This window comes from Carcharodon carcharias, chromosome 13 (assembly GCF_017639515.1).
Source record: "Carcharodon carcharias isolate sCarCar2 chromosome 13, sCarCar2.pri, whole genome shotgun sequence".
In the NCBI taxonomy this organism is placed as follows: Eukaryota; Metazoa; Chordata; class Chondrichthyes; order Lamniformes; family Lamnidae; genus Carcharodon; species Carcharodon carcharias.
Genome location: NC_054479.1, coordinates 89,869,010 through 89,893,607, shown reverse-complemented (window position 1 = coordinate 89,893,607; position 24,598 = coordinate 89,869,010). Strand labels below are relative to the sequence as shown.

Sequence of the window (24,598 nt, the reverse complement as noted above, 5' to 3'; positions counted from 1 at the left end):
CTTGCAACATTTTACTACATTCAAGTTGCTGTATAAATACAAGTTGTTACACACTCTGGGCCTCTACAATAGGTGAAAAGCATCAAACTAGCAGATCATATTACAGACTGGAACTATTAATTAAAATTTATTGACAGAAAAGACCAAATTACAAAGATACAAAAAAACTAACTTATTCTGATACTTCACTGTTGAGACCAGTACAAAAATATGTGGAACACTGAGTCCTTTGTTAAACTTTTTAATGTAAGTATACACCTGTGATCAGATTATATCTGATTACCAGATCAAACAATTTAGTCTCCATTCTTGCAGGCAGCAATTCTCTGTCCTCATGAAGAAATATTCCATTTTATTTTTTTTCCCTTTCTTTCGTGTGTCTGGCCAGACTAGCATTTGTTGCCCATCCCTAATTGCCCTTGAACTGAGTAGCTTGCCGGGACGTTTGAGTGCAGTTGAGAGTCAACCACGTTACTGTGGATCTGGAGTCACATGTTGGTCAGACTGGATAACGACAGCAGATTTCCTTCCCTAAAGGACATTAATGAACCAGATGTATTTTTACGACAATTGTTAAAGGTTTCATGGTCTCATTACTGCGACTAGCTTTCCATTCCAGATTTTATTACTTGAACTTATGTCCCACCAGCTGCAGTCATGGAATTTGAATTGATGTCCCCAGAATATTAGCTTGGGCCTCTGAATTACTGGTCCAGCAGCATTACAGCTGTGCCACCATTTTCCCCAAGTTAACACAAGTTAGTTCAAACTTTTTCACGTTTCTCAGAATTGGGTTGAGAGTGAAACCACAGTCTTTCATATGTTAGCACTTGTGTCGTAGAACACTTGTGTCGTAGAAGATTATACAGTAGTTGCATTTTGCAGCGTTGAAAGTGTTTGTGAAAATCTGCCATAGTCTATTAAAATTCTACATCCCACCTATGTCTGTTCTGATTGAAACTAGAAGCTCTTGTTCCTTGTGTTAGGAGAATGATACTGTCCTCTGAGGAAAATATTTGACCATTTAAGATAACACATCATTTGATAAAGTTGTACAAAAAAGGCTATTTAATCTCAGAGCTGTGGACATACAGGATGACAGCTGAAATTTGTAGTCAAGTGCAAGGTACAGTGCACACACAACAAAAATAGACAACATAAGTAGTGGGTAGAGCTGCTGCTAGTTTAATTGGCACAATTAAGGTGAAATTGGATGGCTGAACTGGTGCAAATGATCAGGAATTTTAAGTGTTGGGCCAGTGCTTCGTCTACCAATCTCGTGTGTCAGCTGGCTATCCCTTAGGCAGGTTTCCCCTCCCCAGTGATGACCTTGCCGCTTTGTGTTTTTAATGTTTTTAAAAAGTCATCACAAGATGCCTCCTTTCACATATCTACAGCAGCAGCTCACACCTCTGACGCTGTGGTTTCAGTGGCTCCAATTGTGATTATGCAAAATAATTTTAGCAGAAACTTGAACTGTAACATAACCAGTATAATTTGAAGCAACTTTCCACCCACTGTACCGGAAATAGAAACTTCAGTCATCAGGTACTGGTAGTGAAATAATTGAGGGAAGAAGCTGGAATAAACCTATGGTCTTGGACATCAGCAACAACTTATATAGTGCCTTTAGTGCAATAAAATGTCCCCAAGTCACTTCACAGCAGCATTATAAAACAAAATATGATGCCAAGCTGCATGAGATATTAGAGCAGATGACCAAAAAGCTTTAAGGAGTGCTTTAAAGAAGGACAGTGAGGTGGAGAGGCACAGAGATTGAGCATATTCCAGAGTTTAAGGCCTACGCAACGGAAGGCATAGCCACCATGGCAGAGCAATTAAAATTGGGGATGCAGATATCTTGCAGAGCTGGGAGGGGAATGGGGCCAGGCTGTTAGAGGCTTTGGAAGATCAGATTGAGAATTTTAAAGTTGTGGTGTCACTTAACTGGATATGTCTGTCAGCATGGTGGGGGTGGTACGTGAGTGACTGGATTTGGTGCAAGTTAGGGCATAGGCATCAGAGTTTTCAATGACCTCCATTTACATCAGGAAAATATGGGAAGTTGACCTGGATTACATTAAAATAGTCAAGTGAGGCGGTGACAAATACCTGAATAAGGGTTTCAGCAGCAGAATAGGTGAAGTGGGGAGGAATCTGTTACGGAGTGAAGATAGGCAGTCTCATTACCAATGCAGATATGTGGTAAAAGCTCATCTCGGGTCAGTAATGACACCAGGTTGCAAACAGTTGAATCCAGCTTCGGACAGGACGCGAGATAGTCAGTGGTATAGAAACAGTGGAGTTTGTGGTGGGGACCAAAGACAGTGGCTTTAGTCTTTCCATTTTCATTTGGAGGAAATCTCAGCTCATCCAATATTGGGTGGCAGATGACCAGTGTGACAATTTAAAAAAAAACAGTTGAGGGATTGAGAAAAATGGTAGTTAGGTAAAGTTGGGTGTTGTCAGCATATGTGGAAACTGATGTATTTTTGATGTCACTGAGGGGTGTCGCACAGATGAGAAATAGGCGGGGCCAAGGAAAGCATCATCGGTAGCTATGGAAATGGAAAGAGGAGCCATTGATAATTCTATGGTCACCATTAGATAAGAATAGAAACAGACTAGTGCAGCACCACCTAGCTAGACAACAATGGAAAGCTGTTGGGGGAGGAGGTTATCAACTGTGTCAAAAGCTGCAAATTGGTTGAGAAGGGCAAAGAGGATAATTTGCCTCATCAATAGGATGGCATTTGTGACTTGTACTGGAGCAAAAACCTGGTTTGAAGGATTGAAAGATGGGCATGAATTTAGGAGGAACTTTGACACTAAACGTGTCCAATGCAGAACACCAACAGAATGTTCAAGTACAAAGCCCAAACAGCAGAATTTGTGTCAGGAAGTTGTGATCAGACTGTATGATCTGGTTAAACTGTACCTTGAATGCTACAGGCAGCATAAATAAGATGTAAGAAAATTTTTGGTGGATTTCAGCCAGAATAGGAGGCATATGAAGGCCAGTCTGCTAGAGCTATATAAAATATAGATAAGGAAATGGAAAAGGTAGATGCAGAATATGGCCTAAAATGGTGAAAATAGGATAAGGGTACATTGACCTAAATTTAACTTTCACTAATTTCAATCGATGTTAGGAATTTGAGTGTTTAACAGGTGGGACAGGGATTGTGAAACGTGTGGTGGTGGATTTGAGGCCTGTTATATACCTTGGCTGATTTTCCTATCCATTAACTTTAATGGGCATATAACAGGTGATCCACTACTACTCACTTTATGCTCCTATTCAAGTTTTAACTTTTGTCCTGGAATGGATTTCCAGATAATGGTGGAGGTAAAAATCCTGCAGACATTTTATGTTGCTGCAGTGCGGAAACCACAGGATCTATCTGGGTGGCTAGATATAGCTCGGTTTTCCTGATTACTATCTTTGCAATCTTGTACAAGCTTGATAGATTTTTCAGAACTCTGAATTTTCTCAATTTCAGAGGTAATCTTTTGCACATCTAATAGAAAAATTAAGTGAAAAATATTGTAATGGTTTATATGTTTTGAAAGCATGTGACATCGCTAAAGCAAATAGTTAATCTGTTATAAACCAGTAACAATTTTATATGCTATTTCTTAGTAACTTGGTATAACATAATTAACCCTAGGACATGGTTGGTTTTGCAAAACAATTTTTTTCCCTGAGAATTTTTCAGCTGGAAACTTGTTTATGCTGGAAAAGACACTCTTCGCTCTTCAGATATCAGAAGTAGTTCAATGAAAAGAAAAAACTCCAAATGCTTGAACTTTGAAATAAGGATTGAAAATACACATTGAGTATCTATAAAGAGAAACAATAGCTTATGATTTTTCAGGTGTCTTGATCTGAAATAATCTTAGTATACTCACCCTAAACAAAACTCCAACTTATGTTTTAAATGTAAGCAATTTATCTTTGCACATCCAATCATCACTGTTTCTCACTTTATCCAGAATTTTACAACTTTTAAAAAAAATTGAGGTGTGAACTGTCTTGATTTCCTCCTCCTTGTCTCCAGTTGTTCTTTCTCCACCCTCCCGCCTTGCTGTGGAGGTAGGAGCAACTTTTTAAAGGTTTTCTCTGGATGAAAATTAGATTTTAAAGTTGGTCTTCCAGCAAATTAAAAATTTCTTTAGATCAATAGAGTTGTATCATAGGTACATACAACAGGGTTAACCTTGGGCATCAACATCAAATTCACTTTCAGAACTGATTGCTGCTGACAAGTAAATTGAGCAGCTAAACTGCTTCCAGATGAGTAATCTTGTTGCATTGTACAGGTTAAATGATTCAATTCCAGGATGCTTGGTCTGGGAAGTTGGGGATCACTGACATTCAATATTTTGAGGCTTATCTCAAGAAAGAAACTTTTTAGAGGAGTAATAAAAAGCCAACTGCTTAATGTCCTCCTATTTGGAGAAAGCATCTTCTATTTATAGCTTCAACCTAGTTAGTAGATGCTAGCTGATTTGCAAGCAGAACTTAAACTACATTTAAAAACCGTGGTAGCATATGAACCTCTTCTGTAGTAGATAACTTGGTAATCTTAGAAGCCATATCGTGTTTGTGATTGACCTACAAGTAATAGGAGAGCACTTTTTAAATTTGTGGAAGCAATTTGAAAGCTGAGATGTAAGGCAGATTTAAATCTAAAGTAGTGAACCTGTTTCTGATTAAGATCCTGTTTCTTTTTTTTTCGTTCACTCATGGGATATGGGCGTCACTGGCTGGGTCAACATTTATTGCCCAGAAGGTGGTAGTGAGCTGCATTCTTGAACAGCTGCAGTCCATGTGGTGCAGGTACATCCACATTGCTGTTTGGGCCTTATTGACTTTCTAGCGGTTTGATACAACTGGGTGGCTTGCTTGGCCATTTTGGGAGCCACATTGAGTCAGTCACATTGCTGTGGATCTGGAGTCACGTGTAAGCCAGGCCAAGTGAGGACAGCAGATTTCCTTCCCTAAAGGACGTTAGTGAACTATATGGGTTTTTATGACGATCAACAACGGTTTCATGGTCATCATTAGGCTTTTAATTTCAGATTTTTATTTATTGAATTCAAATTCTGCTGTCTGTCGTGATAGATGTCCCCAGAGCATTACCTGGGTCTCTGGATTACTAGTCCGGGGCAATACCAGTACACCATCACCTCCCCCTAATTAAGGCCATTAGGTATATTTATTTAAAAATACATTTCAGTGTAATTATTATTTTAAAATTGTAGAATATGAAAGATTTTCTGAGCTGATTTCCAATGATCCTGGTTAAAGTGACCTTTTTTGCTTATGTTATGATCCCAGTTGAGGTTATCCCTGGACAAGCTTGATCCCAACTTTTATTTGTTTGTTCAGTAGCTATTCTCCAAGTATCTAAACAAAGTCACAGGAGTCAGCTGATGAACCTGTATCAAAAGAATAAAACATTTATTAAACAAGAAAAGATAAACTATATTACAATACTCCTTCACCCACAACTATACTTTTACAGATTTGTAAGGATAACGCAAGTTCCAAAAGCTATCTTTTACTCTAATGTACACAGTCCAGGTATCAATAGGCACCCTGTGGTCAGACACACCACACCCTGAAACCAAGTGACAGATGCCACCTCAACCAGATGCTATGGAACACTCCTCAGCTCCCCCCCCCACCCACTCCAGGTTCTTGTCACACCATGAGCCCCAACCGGTCTCACAGCACTCCGTCTTTCACACGAGGGTTTCCAATTTTCACCCCAAGACCTCACCTTGGAATCTTTTCCCAAATTAACGCTTTCTCTTAGGCGCCTTCCGCAAGGGTTCACCTCCAGGGTTTCGAACTCTCCTACTGATGTTCCTCTTCCCTGGGTCACCACATGCATTCAAGCTGTCTTCCACATGCTCTCACCGACTCAGCCGTCAACGGTACCACTGCTTCACGTGTTCATAGCCAGGAGTTACAGATCTTCAGTTGTCTCTTTGGACCTTCTTGCCTCTTGCAAGCAGTTCTCGCCTTTAAATCTGCTTTCTGCAGCTTTTGTCTCTTTAAATCTGAAGCTTGGAGCCTTTCTCTCAGCCCTTCACTCTTAACTTGGTTAACAGGACCTTTTCCAGATTCCTGTCCTTCCTTTGATTTGAATTAAAGATGGGCAATAAATGAGCCCACATCCCTTGAATGAATAAAAAAAAGTCTGCTTTGGACTTCCCCCTGTTCTGCTCCCCTGGATTTTGGAGTCTTTCCTTTAGCTTGGGACTGGCTATTTGTTCCCTTTGCTCTAGTCTCTCTCTGGTAGCTACTTTCAAAACCAACTGAACTCAAAACAGCTTCCAAAACCAAACTGCTGTGTGTGTGTCTGTGTCAGACCTGCCTCTCTGGATCGCTGTTGCTAGCAACAGCACTTTTTTCCTCCTCTTTGCTTAACTTAGCTTATAGTGGTAAAACTCATTAGAAATGCAAGCATCTTTTAAAGTGAAACGAAAACTCAATTTGACCTTTCTTAACACGTACAGAAATACAAATCAAACTTAAACTTTAAAGCTAAGCCTCATTCCTAACACCTATAAATAGCAATATAACTTACTTAAATAGTCTCTTTTTCCTAACACTTAATAAATTAATCCCCCTGTTGATCATCTTTATGCTATTGATATTGAGATCAAAGAGAACTGCACGTGCAGATACATTGCTGGAGGTAGAGATACAAATTGAGATTAAAAATGGGCAAAATATTGTGATTAATTTCTAGAAGAATATAATAAAGCCTTACATAAAACCTTGATTTAACCACACTTGAAGTGCTGTGTACAATCTACAAAAGTAATAATGAAGCACCTGAGAGTCCAAAAAATTAATTACAAGGTTTTGACCAGAATTAAGAGGATGGTGAAATTGTGAAATTTTGTACCGCATGGATTGGTTGAGGCGAATAGCATAAATGCATTTAAAGGGAAGCTAAATAAACAAGGGAGAAAGGAACAACAGTATATGTTGAGAGTGAGATGAAATAGCGGATGGAAGCTTGTGTGGAGTATAAATACCAGCATTAACTTGTTGGGCCAAATGCCTCTTTCTATGCTGTTTGTGATAAGTTATAATTGTTGCATCCTATCAGGAAAGATTGAGCAGAATGGGGCTCTCATCTGAAAATTGTGAAGGGCTTCAATGAGGATAGAAGTGTAAAAACTCTTTCTACTTGTGGGTAATTCTGGAACAGGAGCACACAAATCTAAGTGCAGTAACAGTTCACAAAGCTTTTAGAAGACATTTCTTTATACTGCATGTTGAGAATGTGGAATTCACTGCCACATGGTTGACGCAGATAGAATTAAAGCATTTGTAAGGGGAGGATTGATGCATGTTTGAAAGAGGCTGAATTGGAGAGATGCATGGGCAGAGTGCGGTGAGGTAATTGGAGTGAAGGAAAGGTATAGTATAAGCACCAGCATAGAATAGTTGGGTTGCAGTGGCCTGTTTCTGTGCTTTAGACTCTCTGCGATTTACTTTGTATTGGTATGAGAAGAAGATACTGAATTGTTTACATGGTCTGTATTTCTATCCCAGGTGTGAATGAAATTTGTTGCAAGAATAGCATCATCTAGAATAATACAATGTCCTAGCTAGTTGGCCCATTTAAAATGTAAATACAAAATTTCTAAATCTGAAAATGTTGCTAACTGCTTGTTTTCTAATTTGATGCCAATTCTTGCAGATTCTTAACGGGAGTCCCTGCTCATCAGGAGCTTGAACAGGAATTAGCCTGGATGAAGAAACATCTTTCTAGTCTTGGCTCCCCAATAGTGCTCTGCCACAATGATTTGTTGTGTAAAAATATTATCTACAATGAAAAAGAAGGTAAAGTTCCAAAACTAAAATGTGGTTTCAATTGGCCTATAAATTAATCACATCGGGTAAGGAATGAATATAGTTGAAGTTTTTTAATTTAGATGGCCTGATGACAAATAAGTTGCCCCATTTTTATCTGGATTTTGTTGCGCCTTTTGTTCTTCAGACTTTCAAAGGCAAGAAAACAGGATGTATTAAAGTTGTGAATCATATCCTAACAGACTGGTATTAACTATACTTCTTAATTCGCCAGTTAAGGAAAAATTGTAATATAATAAAGTTGCTAATGGAACCCAATATTGATAGGTCATTATTGAATGATCATGGAAGAATATGTAAATATTGAAACAAGTAATTATGCAAAGAATATGTTGGAAGTTAATGGGGAAGAAATGGGTACCTTTTTCCTCTCCCAATAGTCAGGAAGAGCAGGGAGGTGATTAGAGATATGATACCTTTTTTAATTCACTGCATTTCATAGAGCTTCATCATTTTGACTCACTCACTGCCCTCTTTAATCACTTTGGTGATGTAGAGGATACTTCCTGGAATAGCACCCCACACATTGGCATGAAGACTGGCCTGGAACTGTAGAAAAGCCTTTTACCAGTTGAGTATGTCCCAGCTGGCATGTTTGTTTGTTCTGGACTTGACAGCTCCATGTAGGTTACAAAATACCAGAGCCCTACCTTGCCCATGGAAACAAATAAAGCTTCAAGAGAGATGCCGTGCTTCTCCATAATCAGCAGCCTGGGGTGTGTGTGTAGAAGGAAGATGTTCCAAATGGTGGGTTCTTGATGGGAGCAAAAAAAAAGTAAAGTTCCTATTTTTGTGCAGGGAGAGTTGGGTGTGTTTTAAAAGTTTTACTTCTATGAATATTTTCGATAAGCAAAAGAACCCCTGGTTACAATGTCTTTTTTTGTTTGCTTCATGTTTCCCTGGAAGCAGAAGAGCTCAAAGGAAAACTCAGAGCACCACAAAATAAATTATCCAATTGATCCTTGTTCAGTAAATAATCACTTTGTTCAGATTATACATTTTAAATTTTTTCCCTATTAAAAGGGTTTGTTGTACCTTTCATGTAACTTGTGTTTTTAACAATAAGTAATTTTATTAGTGACTGTGGAAGAAGGGGCACAAGATAGTTGTAGCAGTGTCCGCCACTATTAAATTTTTGTATAGAGGTGAGGCAGCATCGTCCTTGCAAGAGCAAAGAAGGAATTGTCCTGAATTAATAACAGTGGGTAAGAGAGACTAACTGTTAGAGTAGTAAACCATTGGACTCACTTTCTGGAGACTTTAGTTTGTTATCCTAACGTCTGCAAATATTCAGACTTCATCTACTGTCTTAAATGGGGAACACTTCACCCTTTCCACTCAGTGTCTAACTGTTCTCTGCCAGGCTCCTGGAAGAAATGCTTTGCAGAATTATTGCTGGGACCCATTGCTGAAAATGTATGCCACCTGTGGGCTAGTATGGTGCATATTTGAAAGCCTGTTTTTCAGTTGAAGAACAGCATGGAGTTAAAACGAGTAATCACTGAGTGACATTCACTTGCATTGATTCAACTTTATAGTGTGCTGCTACACTAGTAGAAATGCAGATTGGATTTTACTTGTGCTGTTATGGAGAGGTACTGAGTGGAGATTCAGCACAATCCCATAAGGGGAGAGGAAACTTGAATTGACCACCTCCTAGAGTTGGTTCAGAATGATGTTGGCAGGACATCATTGATGTGTGATCAGGCAGGCTGGGATGAAAATAGAAAGATTTGGTACGTTTACAAGCATTTGCTTGTAATAATTGAGAGCTGAAGGTAACTGCTGTGTATACATTCTTAATTATTGTATATATGATTTTATGGGAGAGAAAGGAAAGTCATGTCCATCTGTACATTAAAAAAAGTCTCCAGTATGCAGTGTATTTCTGGGGTTTGGTCACTGGATTTGCAGTTGACTTACTATAAAATATTAAAAATGCCTAGTCTCGCCTGGTGAACAATCAGTTGTTTAGATTATATATTAGTTTTTTCCTCAATTGTAAGGGAGGTTGTGTATTCTATTCCCTATATGAAGCCAGCTTAATTTTCCTTGGTCTGCTATTGCCAAATTGATCTAAAATTAAATAACCAGCTTTCATATCTGTAATGTATTATTAGCTCATTTGCATCATTCATATGAACATTTTTCAAACCAGTTTAAAATTTTCATTTTTTCTGCCCCCTACAATACAATTGTAATTGAGCTTGTGGATGATGTACTATCAAATATCTGTCTACTTATGTTGAACTGATTGCAAGATGTTCAAAACCACCTATGCCCATCTGAGCAGAGAAGCACTTGACATGCTCCCCTGCCCCTCCTCAATGGTGAAATGTATGAGATTTTAGAAATGTGGCACATTTAGTGCCACATTATTAATCCTGGCAGGCTTTATATGCTGCTACCAGACCTACATGTTCTTGGGTTGGCAGCAAGTGGATTTGTTGACGACCCTTCCTGTTTTGATAAATAAATGAGTCAAGTTGACTTGTAACCATATTACAAATGCTCTGAAACTGACTCAAGTCATACCCCTCACACTCATCAGCCTTCCCTTACCCAGCTCCACTAGTTCTGTGTTTCAGCAAATTGACTTCAGATCCAACTTTGAGACCTCCATATTCTTGCTACTTCTGGGAAATCTTCTATAGTGGTGCAATCTGTAAAAATAAATAAATATGTTGTTGAATAACTGAAAGAGGATGAATCTAAGCAAAACTAAAAATGCAGAAAAACCCACTGTTAATTTCAAATCTACTATTTCCTTTTTTTAAAAGAATGTTGCTGGTTTGTTATGCCATCATTCCCGATCTTGCTCAGGGAACCAGATTTACGTAGGGAACATTTATTTCCGATGTATTTATTCATAGTTCCTGGCAAGAAACACCTTAACTTGCAAGATGTCTCCAGATGATTGGTGAGCTCCTCTAACAAAGTAGGGAAGCTAGAACATCTCCAGGAAAGAGCAGTTCAGTTGATGGAAGAACTACAGCATTGCAATTTTTATCTGTTCTTTTAAGTGCCGTCAAATTCCAGTTATCAAACCTGTACATTTAATGTGGATTTGGTAGCAAAGTGGCTGATTTAACTTGTTCCATTGTTGCAATTTGATACATTTTTGTGCAGAGGTAATTTCCTTTTATTGTCTTTTCATCTAAACTAGTTGTTCATTGTTCAAATGCTGCGGAAAACATTTCAACTGTTTCGATCAAATTTTGCCTTTTGACTTTGAGTTTGCCAAGTCATTCTCATTTGCTGTACATTAGGTATGCTGCCCAAGCTGTGGTTTACATTGTACCGTTTTAGTGCATTGGCTGGAGGTTAATTGCACACTTGTTCATACACAATTCCCCATGGGAGAGCACTCAATCTGGTAACAGTTGATCAGTGCTTCATTGTGTCGTATGATCTAAGTTTTATGTCCATATTTCAGATGCCTATTTACTGCCTATCTGAAGATGTCAGTCAAAAGGTCAGACTGTTTAATTCTTTTCTGAAATGCATTATTTTTTTCTATAGTTTTTCAACTTCGACAGTTTACTTTTACATTAGAAATTTGTATTCAGTGTGCAAACAAACTACTTGTCAGTTATAACATTTGGTTATTACAGCTGTAAATTTATAAAATTTGCAAATAAGGTTTTATTTCTGTAGGTCAGCTCAACCGAATTAAATGCCAGTACCAGGTAATGTGTTTAAACTTTTCTAATTTTTAAACAAATTATACCCATTAAACTAGAGTGCACTATCATTGTTAAGATCAGTAACAAGACTTTTTTTGAGTTGATGTTTATATTGTGAGATAAAGGTCCCCGTTTTGAATTAGGTCACTTTAATCTGAACAAACTATATATCGGATAAAGCCACATTTGATTTCAGCAGATACTATTTTAGATGTAATAAATTTTCCATTAGATCTGCATAAATCCTTGGCCAACCTACAGAATTGAAATGACCTGAGTATTTAGAAAATATTAGATGAGATATGTAAACTATGCAAATATGAAAGGAGATAGTAAGATATTTTCACCAACAAATCTCTGACAATCTTAATGTAACTTGATGAGAAGGCTGCTTTGTAATGGCAAGCAGAGGAAGAAGGAAAATTCGAAAAAATAGTACATCGTGTTGTTATTAACCTACAAAAAAGCCCTTACTGTTCTGCATTCTTCTAAATGGAACACTACTTTCTACTATGTTCAGTTCCTTCATTTGGATTTTGGATCAACTCCAAGTAATTAAGAAGAATGACAAGTTACTTCGCCTAAATTCAACTTTGTTTATATCTCCTCCTGCCATTTTAGGCATTATAGTAAATTTAAGATTTTTCTAGTAGAGGAGATCATTTTCAAAAGTTGGATATACTTTGGTTAATTAAAATCACAAAAATCATTAAAATACTTAACATTGAAGTACCTGTCAGTTTACATGTATTTCCAGCATTATATTTCGTGAGTGTAAAAATAGCTTGACTTTAATTTTTTCAACACAGCCATTCTACAATTATTCATGAATTTGACACTTCATAGGTATTTGTGTTTGTATAATTGACTCATCCTTTTATGGTTCTCCTTTCTAAAAGTATGAAAATAGGAAATGTAGCTAGAAGCAGCTTAGCCTTATCATATTTAAGAAACTGATGTAGAACGATGATTAAGCTTTTCGGACTGTTTGCAAAGTTCCTATCAGTAGCCTTAGAATAAGAATCACTAAAATGCAGTGGGAAAGAATTAAATTGCCTCCATTAAAGTGCATGATTTTGAACACTTAATGAACAGACATGGTGAGCGAATTAATGCAGTTTGCCACTTTGTAAAAAACACATTGGGTTTTTTTGTTTTTTAGCCCTTTAATGTTCTTGAAGCCAAGCTATATCCAAACCTTTTCTGCATTGGGTGATGTCTATTTAATTTGTAGGTCTTTTGACATTTTAACAAGCAACTATAAAGTTGGAAGCAGCACAAAACAGGAACCTGTGAAACACAGGTACAGTAATAATGTTAAACACATCAGGGATTTTATTGTGAATTTTAAAATGTTGAAATAGTCAAGTTATCATAACACTTACGATGCTGCAATGCCTTTGATACAAGGCACTGCTTATGACTTCTTTGATAAACAGCATAAAATACCATAGCATTTTACTCAGTTGTGCAGTATTTTTAAATGTAGTGTTTTTGTGTGTGTGTAATTTAAACTCTTAAAACATTTTATTAGTATTGAAAATGGAATCTGCATGCAGTTTCTATTTGTCTAACGAATTGAGGATTAAATATGTTTCTCACAGCAAGAATCTATTGATGTAGTCTATGGGTAATGGGTGCAGTAGATTACTATTCTGTTGTTCCCTTCTAATAATTTTAAATCCAGCCTGGACTGAAGGTTATGAAAACTTTGTTATTTTCTTCTTTACTGGCTGTAAGATTCCAAGTTGTAAAAATTGTAATTGAGTTCCTAATGGCTCTGGGTTTACAGAATGGCACTAAATTGACAATCCAAGCTATGAAAATTGACACTTTTACTAAAGGCTAAATGTCCCCTGAATTGCAAGGTAAGGGACAGTGTTAGTCACAGTGACCCCTGCTCTGCATCCTTGTGTACCATTCCTGAACCGGGAATGCATAATACCAACATCTAAAGTAGAAAAGCCATCTTCTTCCAAAGATTCCTGAACAGCGTCTTGGTGAACACACTTATCAGAAACATATTTTCACTCTTAATTGTTTTGAAGTCTTTATCTTGTCTTTATTAAGTAAGTTTGCTTATTGATCAACTTAAGTAACTGATGCTGTATGCTGAGCAATTTGATTTCATAATTTTTTTTTCTCCCTTTTATTTCTTTCACCCCATCCACTTGAAATATTGGTCAAGCAGGAAGTCAGTTGATAAATTCTCTGAACTGTGACAATGGCACTGTTCAGCTGATGCAGTATGAATAGTCTAGGTGACTTGGGTTTCCCTCACCCTATTTTCCTTAGATTGGGGAGAATTTGACTTTTGTTTGGCATGGATTTATGATGCTATAGGGCATAAAATCACTTTTGATCTCTTTGTTTCAAAATTTATTATGTTAATGCCCTACAACATCATTGATTAAATAGAGCTGCATCAACACAATTAATTTTCCATAACTAGCAGCTGCTGGCTCTCTTGTTCATCCTGTGTATGTCATACCTCTGCAGCATAGGTTGTACTCTATATGAATTTTGTACCATCAAGTATGTTACGCATTAGGCAGAGGCTGGTTTTCTTTAATCGGACAGTGGCACAGAAAATGTCAGTGGAAGCTTTGGGAAGAGGTGGTGAATCTGCTAGGAAGACAGTGGAGAATTTCACACTGAGGGGAACTTTACACTAGGGGGAAAAGACATCGTCAGAGTTAAATTAAGAGCAGTAGAGGCAGTGACTGACCACTACATGAGTGTGTTGAAGCAGAGTCTAAGGCTGAGAGGGAGCCAGCTACCATTACTACGAACTGGAAACCTATGAAGCTGTATCCCTGCCATCTCTTTTACTGTCATTAGTTTGCACTCATCATCATATGGTCATTACTGGCCGATGGGCAAAGTCTCAAGTATTAAGATTGTCAAAAGAATTATTAATGGCCAGGAAACTGATTCAGAAGGAACTCACCAATGTATGAAGATTAAAATTGATTTAAATTTACTAAAGTCAGTTCTTGATGAAGTTAGGTGGAATTAATACAATAATCACCACCTTTGAGGCAATCAAAAGATAGGGGCCATAATTATGAGGTAGTCACTAATAAATTCAATTGGAAATTCAGGGGAAACGTCTTCACCCAGAGTGGTTAGAATGTGAGACTTGGTGCCACATGGCGTTGTTGAGGACAAGAGCATAGATGCATTTAAGAGGAAGCAGATAAGAACATGAGGGAATAAGGAATAGAAAATAAAAACAAAATACTGCGGATGTTGGAAATCTAAAACAAAAATAGCTGGAAAAACTCAGCAGGTCTGACAGCATCTGTGGAGAGGAACACAGTTAATGTTTTGAGTCCATATGACTCTTCATCAGAACTAAGAAAATAACAGAAATGAGGTGAAATATAAGCTGGTTGAGGGGAGTGGGACAGGTAGAGCTGGATAGAGGGCCAGTGATAGGTGGAGGCAAAGAAGAGGTTGCCAAAGATGTCATAGACAAAAGGACAAAGGGGTGTTGATGGTGATAATATTTTCTGAGGAATGTGCTAATGGTGACATTAAGGGTAGAAAGCAGGACAAGCAAGCGGTGGATGGCCATAGTCGGGGTGGGGTGGGGGGAAGGGATCGAAATGGGCTAAAAGGTGGAGATAAATCAAAGATCGAAATAAATTTAAAACTAGGTGGGAAAATAAAAATATATTTTAAAAAATATATAAATTATTGGAAAAAGGGGGATCGGAAAGGGGGTGGGGATGGAGGAGAGAATTCATTATCTGGAGTTGTTGAACTCGATATTAAGTCCAGAAGGCTGTAGAGTGCCTAGTCGGAAGATGAGGTGCACCCCCACTAGGGACATCTGCCACTTGTTTGTCCTGCTTTCTACCCTTAATGTCACCGTTAGCACATTCCTTAGATAATATCACCACCATCAACACCCTTCGTCCTTTTATCTATGACATCTTTGGCGATCTCTTCTTTACCTCCATCTATCACTGGCTCTCCATCCAGCTCTACCTGTCCCACCTCCCTCAACCAGCTTATATTTCACCACATTTCTATTTTTTTTAGTTTTGATGAAGAGTCATTCGGACTCGAAATGTTAAAGGAATAGAAAATATACACTAAGGTTGGATGAAGGAGAATGGGAGAAACTCATGTGGAACATAAACACTGGCATAGACCAGATGGGCCAAAAGTCTATGTTATCATATGTGGCACTGCACAGCTCACATTAAAACTTAGGGGAAGGTAATTGATTCCATTTTTTTATGAAAGACATCTAGGAATTTGCCTGTTCATCTAATATTTTGTCCACGCATTGATTTAATTATTTTTGTACTCTGAATAGGTCATGTGAGATTCATTGATTATGAATATGCAGGCTACAACTATCAGGCATTTGACATTGGGAACCACTTCAATGAATTTGCAGGTAAGACACCTAAAAATTCTGGCTGTCTTTGTAATCTACGGGTCCACAGTTACGTAGCACATCTATTTTCTCATCCCTTTTTCTACCTTAGGTGTAAATGAAGTTGATTACAGTTTGTATCCAGCTAAAAATGTCCAGTTGCAGTGGTTGAAGTCCTACCTTGAAGCCTTAAAAGAATATAAAGGACTTGGCACAGATGTAACTGATAAAGAAGTGGAAGTACTTTATTTTCAAGTTAATCTGTTTGCACTGGTAAGCTTAATGCTCAAGTATAGCAAATAACATCTTAAGTACTATTATGAATAATCTGATCAAGTTCTATTATGTAACATAATGAATGTACACTTTAATGTGTGAAACATGCAATTAAAGCTTGAGTTTGTTGTATAAGCTATACATAGGCTGGGCCAGGGAAAGAAATCATGGGCCCTGGCACTACTCCTGTTTCTGGGTTCCTTATTCCCCACCCCCTTAACCCTGCCCCTCAACCATGCATGCAGGGTTAAGAGAGGACACGTCTTGAAGCCTGTTGCTCTAAAGTGGCAGCGCTGCCGTCAGATCAGGGTTACTCACTAATTTACATGATCTGCCTACTGTATATTTCTGGGAAACATTAGGTGTTTGCCGCTAGCCCCTCAACTAATATGACATCCAACCGCTGGCCAGCAAACTTTGCATCAGAAGTGTATGTATATGCCGCAAACTCCATTTCAGAACTTTAAGGTGTCTCGTAACATCCAATAATCAAATTTCACCCCCAATCCCAGCATTTGGTCCTTTTTGTTTGTGAATCTTGCTAAGTGCGAATTGGATTCAGAATTCCCTACATAACAATATTGACTACAAAATTGCTTTACTGTAGCTGAGACTCCTGAGAGAAGCACGTTTTGTGAGGTTGTGAAGGGCACTCTATTATCTGATCAGCAGGCAAAATGGAGTCAGGGACGCATCTTCAAGAGGGAGGAGGCCGGGATGGGATGTGCGGGGGGATGCCGGGGAGGGGCCGCACCATTGAGAGTGAGGAGGTTGGGTCGGGAAGGGTCTCCTGGGGCTAGAGGTGAGGCACAGTAGCTTTACATTACTTGACGTTTCAGCTTCCTCCAGCCAGGTCTGAAGAGAAGAAACCTCGAACAGTACAGAAATAGAACAGTCCTCGCATGAGGTAAGTGCAAAAGGAGGCACTGGGAAACCTGGCACGTCCTACTTGGTCAATGAATGCTGTTGTTCTCAATAACAGCAATCATTGGCCAAGTAGCTTGTCAATTGGGATGGTCTATGCGCCAGTGTCCAAGGCACCCATCCAGATTGACGAGCTGTTCGGCTAATGAGCCTAGACATCCCCTTGGGCACAGACCTAGGTGATTAGCTCAGTGCGTAACTTCCTTTCCCAGGCCCTGGATATAAGCAACCATGAGTAAGGTGTGATAGACTTCTCACATTTATTAGGAGTAGATATTTTCATTCAGCCTTTCTATATGTAGGTTTTGTGTAAAGCGAATAGATGAAGGGCAGGAATGTTCATGTCAAATTTAATAGAATTTCTGATGACCTAATCACTTCAACAGTGTATAAACTGAGATTAAATTGTCTTCAACCCACTTAAATATTGATATTTTCAGTGTATGAAATAAACTGATTTGTAGCTCTAATGTTTAGTACCTTTTTCCTTGATTTAAGTGCTAGTCTTCACGTTGGTATTTCTTAAAAACAGTGCACAAAAAAGTCAACAGAATAATAGGGCAAAAGCTGACGGCAAGCCAAAGTAAGGATGACCAAAAGTATAGTCGAAGAGATGTGCCATAAAGAGAATTTTAAAGGAGGAGTTGGAGAGATGCGAGTACTTAGTGGGGGATGTTGAGTGTGCAGCCTCAGTGGCTGAAAGCATATCTACCAAGTGTAAGAAGGTACATAGAAGGCCAGAGTCAGTGAATGGAAAGTGGAGAGGCTTGTTGTTGTAAGATAGGAGGAGGGTACAGAGATGGAAAGGGATGAAACCATGAAGGGTTTGAAACACCAGGGCGAGAATTTAAATTTTGAGATGTTGCAGGACTGAGAGCTAAGAGAGGTCAGAAAGAGAGCTGGCAGAGAAATAGAGCTGGGTATCGTCAGTTTAAATGTAGAAGCTGATCCTGGATCTATGAATGATGTAGTCAAGGGGGTTCCATGAGTTGTAGAAGAGGAAAGTACGACTGAAATTCTGAGGGACTCAGAAATAACTGGGGATGAGAAGAAAATCCAATGATGGTGATACATTTATTATATATTTGCCAAAGATTTGATGGGTCTAATTTGAATGTACAGATGTTGTTTGGACTAAGAGCGCCTCAACAACAACAACAACAACATGCATTTATATAGCACTTTTAGGAGAGCGCAATTCGAGAATACAAAGCAGTTAGAGAGAAAGTAGCCCCAAGAGTATAAAGCAGCAGGAGAGATTGAGAGTGTGGCCCTGAGAGCAAGAACAAACTCAAAGTAGCATCACAGCAGGAAGAGGGTTGGCAGGGTAAATTACAAATAAATACTTATAATTTGCCTATAATTTAAACTTGATCAAGTATGTTTTTAAAAAAAAAGCTGTTGATTAAATTCATAAACTTTGAATAATTAGATACTGTTCTTTTCAACCACAACCATCAGTTCCAAAGATTGTGTTGTCTTCGTGGTGTCAGGGTTAAGAATGACATCTCATAGCTGGAAAAGCTATTGGCCTGGGAGGGAGAACAATTTAGCTGTCATGGTCTACGTTACTGGGGAAAGAGGGAGCTGCTCTGTTGGGATGGGATCCAATAAATTCTTAAATAGGTACAAAATCTTAGTAAATTTCCAGTTATGCCAGTCTTTGCATACTTTTGATGTACGTTGAGGATGCTTTCATTTTAAAAATTTAGTCCCTACGAGGTAAATGACTTTTTAAAAAGAAAAATTTTTGATATTTTCCACCATCCAGGACAAAGCAGTTTTTGTTTGGCACCCCATCCATCATCTTACACATTCATTCTCTCCACTCGTGCACAGTAGCAGCAGTATGTACCAACTACAAGATGCACTACTGAAACTCACTAAGACTCCTTCGACAGCACTTTCCAAACCCACGACCTCCAGTAGAAGGAAAAGGGCAACAGATGTATGGGAACACCATCACCTGTAAGCATCCCTCTAAGCCCCACACAATGCTGACTTGAAACTATATCACTGTTCCTTCACTGCAGTCAAAAACCTGGAGCTCCTAATAGCACTTGTGTCCCTACACCAGATGGACTGCAGTGATTCATGAAGGCAGTTCACCATCACCACAACCGCAATTAGGGATGGGCAGTAAGTGCTGTTCTTGCCAGAGATGCTCACATCCCATGAATAAATTTTTTAAAAGTCCAAACCATTGACTTGACATGAGCATGCCAATGTGCATGCTTTCTAGCTAGTTTAAGATGGACATTAGAAGTGGGAACTCTAATTTTTATTCCTTCCTTAACTTGAACCAATTGTGGAAGCTTAATTTCAGACACAGCTGCGGATAGCTAACTCAGTGCAAACTAGGAATTGAATCCAACACCTTCTGTTTTATATGGCTTTGGAATGCCTTTGGTCATCCCTGATGACATGTTCGCAGTGAACATACGAACAGACAAATTAGGAGTAGGCCATTCAGACCCTCAATCCTGCTCTGCCATTCAGTAAGATCATGGCTGATCCGATTGAGGCCTCATCGCCACTTTCCCGCTTACCCCCCCCCACCCCCAATACCCTTTGACTTTCTTGTTAGTTAAGAAACTATCTACTTCTGCCTTAAAAATATTCAAAGTCCTTACTTCTCCCACTCTGTGGGGAAGAGAGTTCAACAGACTCTCAACCCTCAGAAAAATTTCCCCCATCTCCATCTTAAATGGGAAACCCAAACGCTATTCCTTAGTTCTGGTGTCTCCCACAAGGGGAAATATCCTCTCAGCATGCATCCTTGTCAAGCCCCCGCAGAATCTTTTGTTTCTATCTTTCAATCTTCTAAACTCTAATGGATACAGGCCAAACCTGTCCAACCTTTCCTCATAAGGTAACCCCCCCATCCCAGAAATTAGTCCAGTGAACCTACTCTGAACTGCTTCTAATGCGATCATGTCCTTTATTAAATAAGGAGACTAAAACCGCACAGCAGTCTAGATGTGGCCTCGCCAATGCCCTGTACAACCGCAGCAAAACACCCCTCCTTTTGAATTTCATTCCCCTTGCAATAAACAACTGCATTCCATTTACCTTCTAATCACTTGCTGTACCTGCATACTAACTGTGATTCATATGCTAGGACATATGCTCTGTACCTCACAGTTATGTAATCTTGCCCCACTTAGGGGATATGCTGCCTTTCTATTTTTCCTGCCAAAGTGGACATGTTCACAGTTTGCCACATTATACTCAATCTGCCAAACCTTTGATCACTCACTCAACATATCTGTGTCTCTTTGCAGACCCCTTATGTCCTCTTCAAAACTTACTTTCCTACCTATCATTGTGTCATCGGCAAATTTGGCAGCCATACATTTGGTCCCTTCATCCAAATCATTGATATAGATTGTAAATAGTTGAGGCTCCAGCACTGACCCCTGTGCCACTCCACTTGTTACATCTTGCCAACCAGAAAATTCCCATTTATGCCTATTCTCTGTTTCCTGTTACCTAACCAATCTTATATGTTACCCCCTAAACCATGAGCTCTTATTTTGTGTAGTAATCTTTACTGTGGCACCTTGTCATATGCCTTCTGGAAATCTAAGCACACCACATTCACAGGTTCCCCTTTATCCAAGTTGCTTATTATTTCCTCAAATAACTCTGATAAATTAGTCAAACATTATTTCTCTTTCACGAAACCATGGTGACTCTGCCTGATTGCATCGAGATTTTCTAAGTGCACAGTTATAACCTCCTTAATCATAAATCCTAGCATTTTCCCTATAAGCAATAAGCTAACTGGCCTGTAGTTTCCTGCTTTCTATCTTCCACTAGCTTAGGATTACTGAGCTTGAAGCAGCTTAAAAATAGTTCTGACGAAGAGTCATATGGACTCGAAACGTTAACTCTGTCTTCCTCTCCACAGATGCTGTCAGACCTGAGTTTTTCCAGCTATTTTTGTTTTTGTTAAAAATATACAATGATTTTTAAAAAATCAACCAACTGAACTTTTTTTTATTCTCTCCTGTTTATTTAGGCTTCCCATTTCTTCTGGGGTCTATGGGCATTAATTCAGTCAAGATATTCAATAATTGACTTTGATTTTTTGGGGTAAGTTTTAAGAGTTTTTAATTTGCTGTAAAATCCAGTGCCATTATCAAAGGTAACGGTGATATAACTTTGGCTAAAATAACTAATTATTGTGTATATTCTTGTGGAGAACAACTTTTTTCTGTTTAAAAATTGTTTTGCATGGTGTTATGGAAACTTGACTTTAACTTGGTTGGACAAAATTTGTTTCTTTATCGTCTGAGGCATTCCTATGTCCTCGGTAAGTTTCTCCATAATAAGACTGCAGTTTTAAACTTCATGTTTAGTGATTATGTTGGAATGGAGTGACTTATTTTGTGAGCTTGAGTGTCTCTTTTTTTTAAAAAAAAGTTTGAGATATACTGTGCTTAGATTTTTAATGAGCTTTCAGAAGCCTTGCTTCATTTCCCACATGTAGACCTTGGATCTCTTGATCTGAAACAGCCTTTTTAGATTCTTGTCCCTACTGAGATGTGGCACCATTAGGATTCTCTCTCAGATCCTAGTTGTCAATATAACGAGCAGTCTTGCTTTGCTTCCAGTCGCACTGGGAAACTGAAATGCCAATGCACTGCACTCCAGTTAATTTTAGGCTCCAAATTACTATTGATGAGTAAAAACGCACACAGAATTGTATAGTTCTGCACAGTTAACTGGCTAATAATCATACAGCTCTTTGAACTTTTAAGCCTTCAGTAATAAATGGTTCATGGGTTTTTCCTTAACACAAGCTGTCCCTCATTCCAGCACCAATTTGAGAAAAGTTCTTGGAGATTATCTCAGTGCATTCCATGTTTTTTTTTTTATTTCGCAGGATGTGGGTATCACTTACCAGGCCAGCATTTGTTGTCCATCCCTAATTGCCCATGAGAAGGTGATGGTGACGCGCAGCTCCCTGTAGAGTCCCTCAATTGTTTATATACGCTCTTGCTCTTTTGATTTACCTACTGAACAGAGTGAATTCCCTTCAAATTAAAAATCTACACCTGTCTTTTAAGAGAATGTTTTGTTCTGAAATGAATTGAATATGACATACACAATAGGTTTCAATTGCATCTAGAAATGCCATCTTCCTGATTTGACTAGCATGTTAAACTAGTCTGGACTGCGAAAAAGAATGTTACAGAAGTCAAAATAGCTGGCACCTTTTCGAAATCTTAATGTTTCTTGCAACAAAAAAAAAACTTGCTGTAGCTTTTAATGTGTACTGAGAAAATAAAATACAAGGTTAGCTTTTACCCCCTCTTCTAAACATAGTGACATAATCTCTGAACTTGTCATATGTGCATTATATTGAATGCTTTATGCTATCAGTTATTTATTCAGTAACTTGAAAGTGCTGCATACTAATTGAAACCTGACCTAATTAAATATCCTGACATTCTCTCTTTCTTTTGCTCTGTTCTTTTGCCCTCTTGTTTTAAATTTCCCTGGATGTCACAATTAAAAAGATAATATAAATATTTAAGTATAATCTGTTAGTGGAACATTATGTACTTGTAGGATAGCAATACATATTTTAGAAAAGAAAAGCTGTATGGAAGAACATTTATCACATTTACACATTTATTGAATATGACTTCAATTGGATCTGTACAGTTGAATTTCTTTAACTTGGCTCCAGGTTGATTTTGTTTAATAATTTGAATGTTTGTTGTACCAGAGAGCCACAAGATGGCATTGTAAATTGCAGTGGGCCTGCAATGAGCAAAATATATTTAATACACATGAAACCTTTTCATCACAGAAAATTGCATTTTATTAACTTGAACAATCTTCATCGTTGTCTCCTCATTTCAGTGTTTTAAAACAAGCTTATTCACATTTGTGTGTGCTTGCAATATAAGATAAAAATAGTTTTATGAATAGTGGCATTGTGGAAGATTGCTTGCTGTGTTCAGTTCCTCTGAGGCAGGGTGGAAGGTAATTCCTGCTGTGCTGAGTTCCTCCTATGCTCAGGAACAGATCATGTAGAGCATTGCAAGTGCATAGCCATGTCAAATGTAGCTGCACAGGTTCTTCCCACCCCCTCACCCAATTTTATTTTCCACTACAAACATTAAAAACAGCAGTACCAGACTTAAGAGTATTTTCTGTAAAACAGTATATGGTAAAGTTCTAATTTTCCTCCTTGTTCAATTGGCTAGAATGTGGTGCAGGATGACGCCAACAACATGGGTTCAATCCCTGTATTAACTGTGGCGCGCCTGCTTCGCCCATTCGCACCTGCTTCCCCCAGACAATACCTACATGTGTGGGTCCCCGCTTGAAGTCTTTCTCAAAACCAGTGTTCAAATTCAGTTCTAGAAGTCTAAGCAGCCAAGTCTTTTTTTTTTAACTGGTTATTATTGTCAGCAACCTGAGGTATATACGAATTACTTGGAATATAGAGTCAAACATTTCTGTGTGGCCCTTGAGGCTCTTTTTGAAATAATAACTGGACAATAGGCTAACCCCTGCTCTTTTCCCCCTCTCTCCCAACCAAGCTTAGGGGTCATTGTCCTTCACAGAGTTTTCTTTGCTTTGTGGCTGACTTTGTCTATGCTTGGATATGTAAGATAACGTGGAAATAATTAGTGTTACACTTGAATGTCAGCCTTCCATGTTTACATGTCTAGGTATGTATTGAAATCTTTTCATTGCTCTTGAATTAGTCAAATTCTGATGTCTAGACCAAAAATATGTAATATATTTTATCTGTTTGAAAAATTCAACAGCACCCCAATAGTGACAGATGCATGTTTTTTTTCTCCTCCATTGTTCCATAGAGTCATAGAGGTCTGCAGCACAGAAAAAGGCCCTTCGGCCCATCAAGTCCACGTCAGTCAAACAAGTACCTAACTATTCTAATCCCATTTTCCAGCACTAGGCCCATAGCCTTGTATGCATGGCATCACAAGTGCATATCCAAATACTTCTTAAATGTTATGAGGGCATCTGCCTCTACCTCCCTCTCAGGAAGTGAGTTCCAGATTCCCACCACCCTCTGAATGAAAAAAACTTGTTGCATCCCCTCAAAACCTCCTGCCCCTTTAAATCTGTGCCCCTGGTTATTGATCCCTCCACCAAAGGGAAAAGCTCCTTCTTGTCTACCCTATCTAAGCCCCTCATAATTTTGTGCACCTCAATCTCCTCTGCTACAGGGAAAATAACCTCAGTCGATCCAATCGCTCCTCATAACAAAAACTCTCTGGCCCAGGCAACATGCTGGTAAATCTCCTTTGCACTCTCTAGTAATCACATCCTTCCGACAATGCAGATTCCAGAACTGCATGCAATAATTTAGCTGTGGCCTAACCATCGTTTATACAGTTCCAGCATAACCTCCCTGCTCTTATA

The 24,598-nt window shown here is 38.6% G+C and overlaps 1 protein-coding gene across 3 annotated transcripts in view; it reads left to right on the top strand.

Annotated features, from left to right (window-relative positions):
• Positions 1-24,598, top strand: part of etnk1 (ethanolamine kinase 1) — a 45,340-nt gene that overhangs the window by 5,710 nt on the left and 15,032 nt on the right. For 2 of the 3 annotated variants that reach the window (XM_041203145.1, XM_041203144.1), the window contains 4 exons: positions 7,731-7,873; positions 15,920-16,003; positions 16,095-16,255; positions 21,207-21,280. In XM_041203145.1, coding sequence (XP_041059079.1) covers positions 7,731-7,873; positions 15,920-16,003; positions 16,095-16,255; positions 21,207-21,280 — 462 coding nt within the window. Of the gene's footprint in view, positions 1-7,730; positions 7,874-15,919; positions 16,004-16,094; positions 16,256-17,107; positions 17,166-21,206; positions 21,281-24,598 lie in introns of all 3 variants that reach the window. The other variant, XR_005944897.1, reaches the window with a different exon arrangement.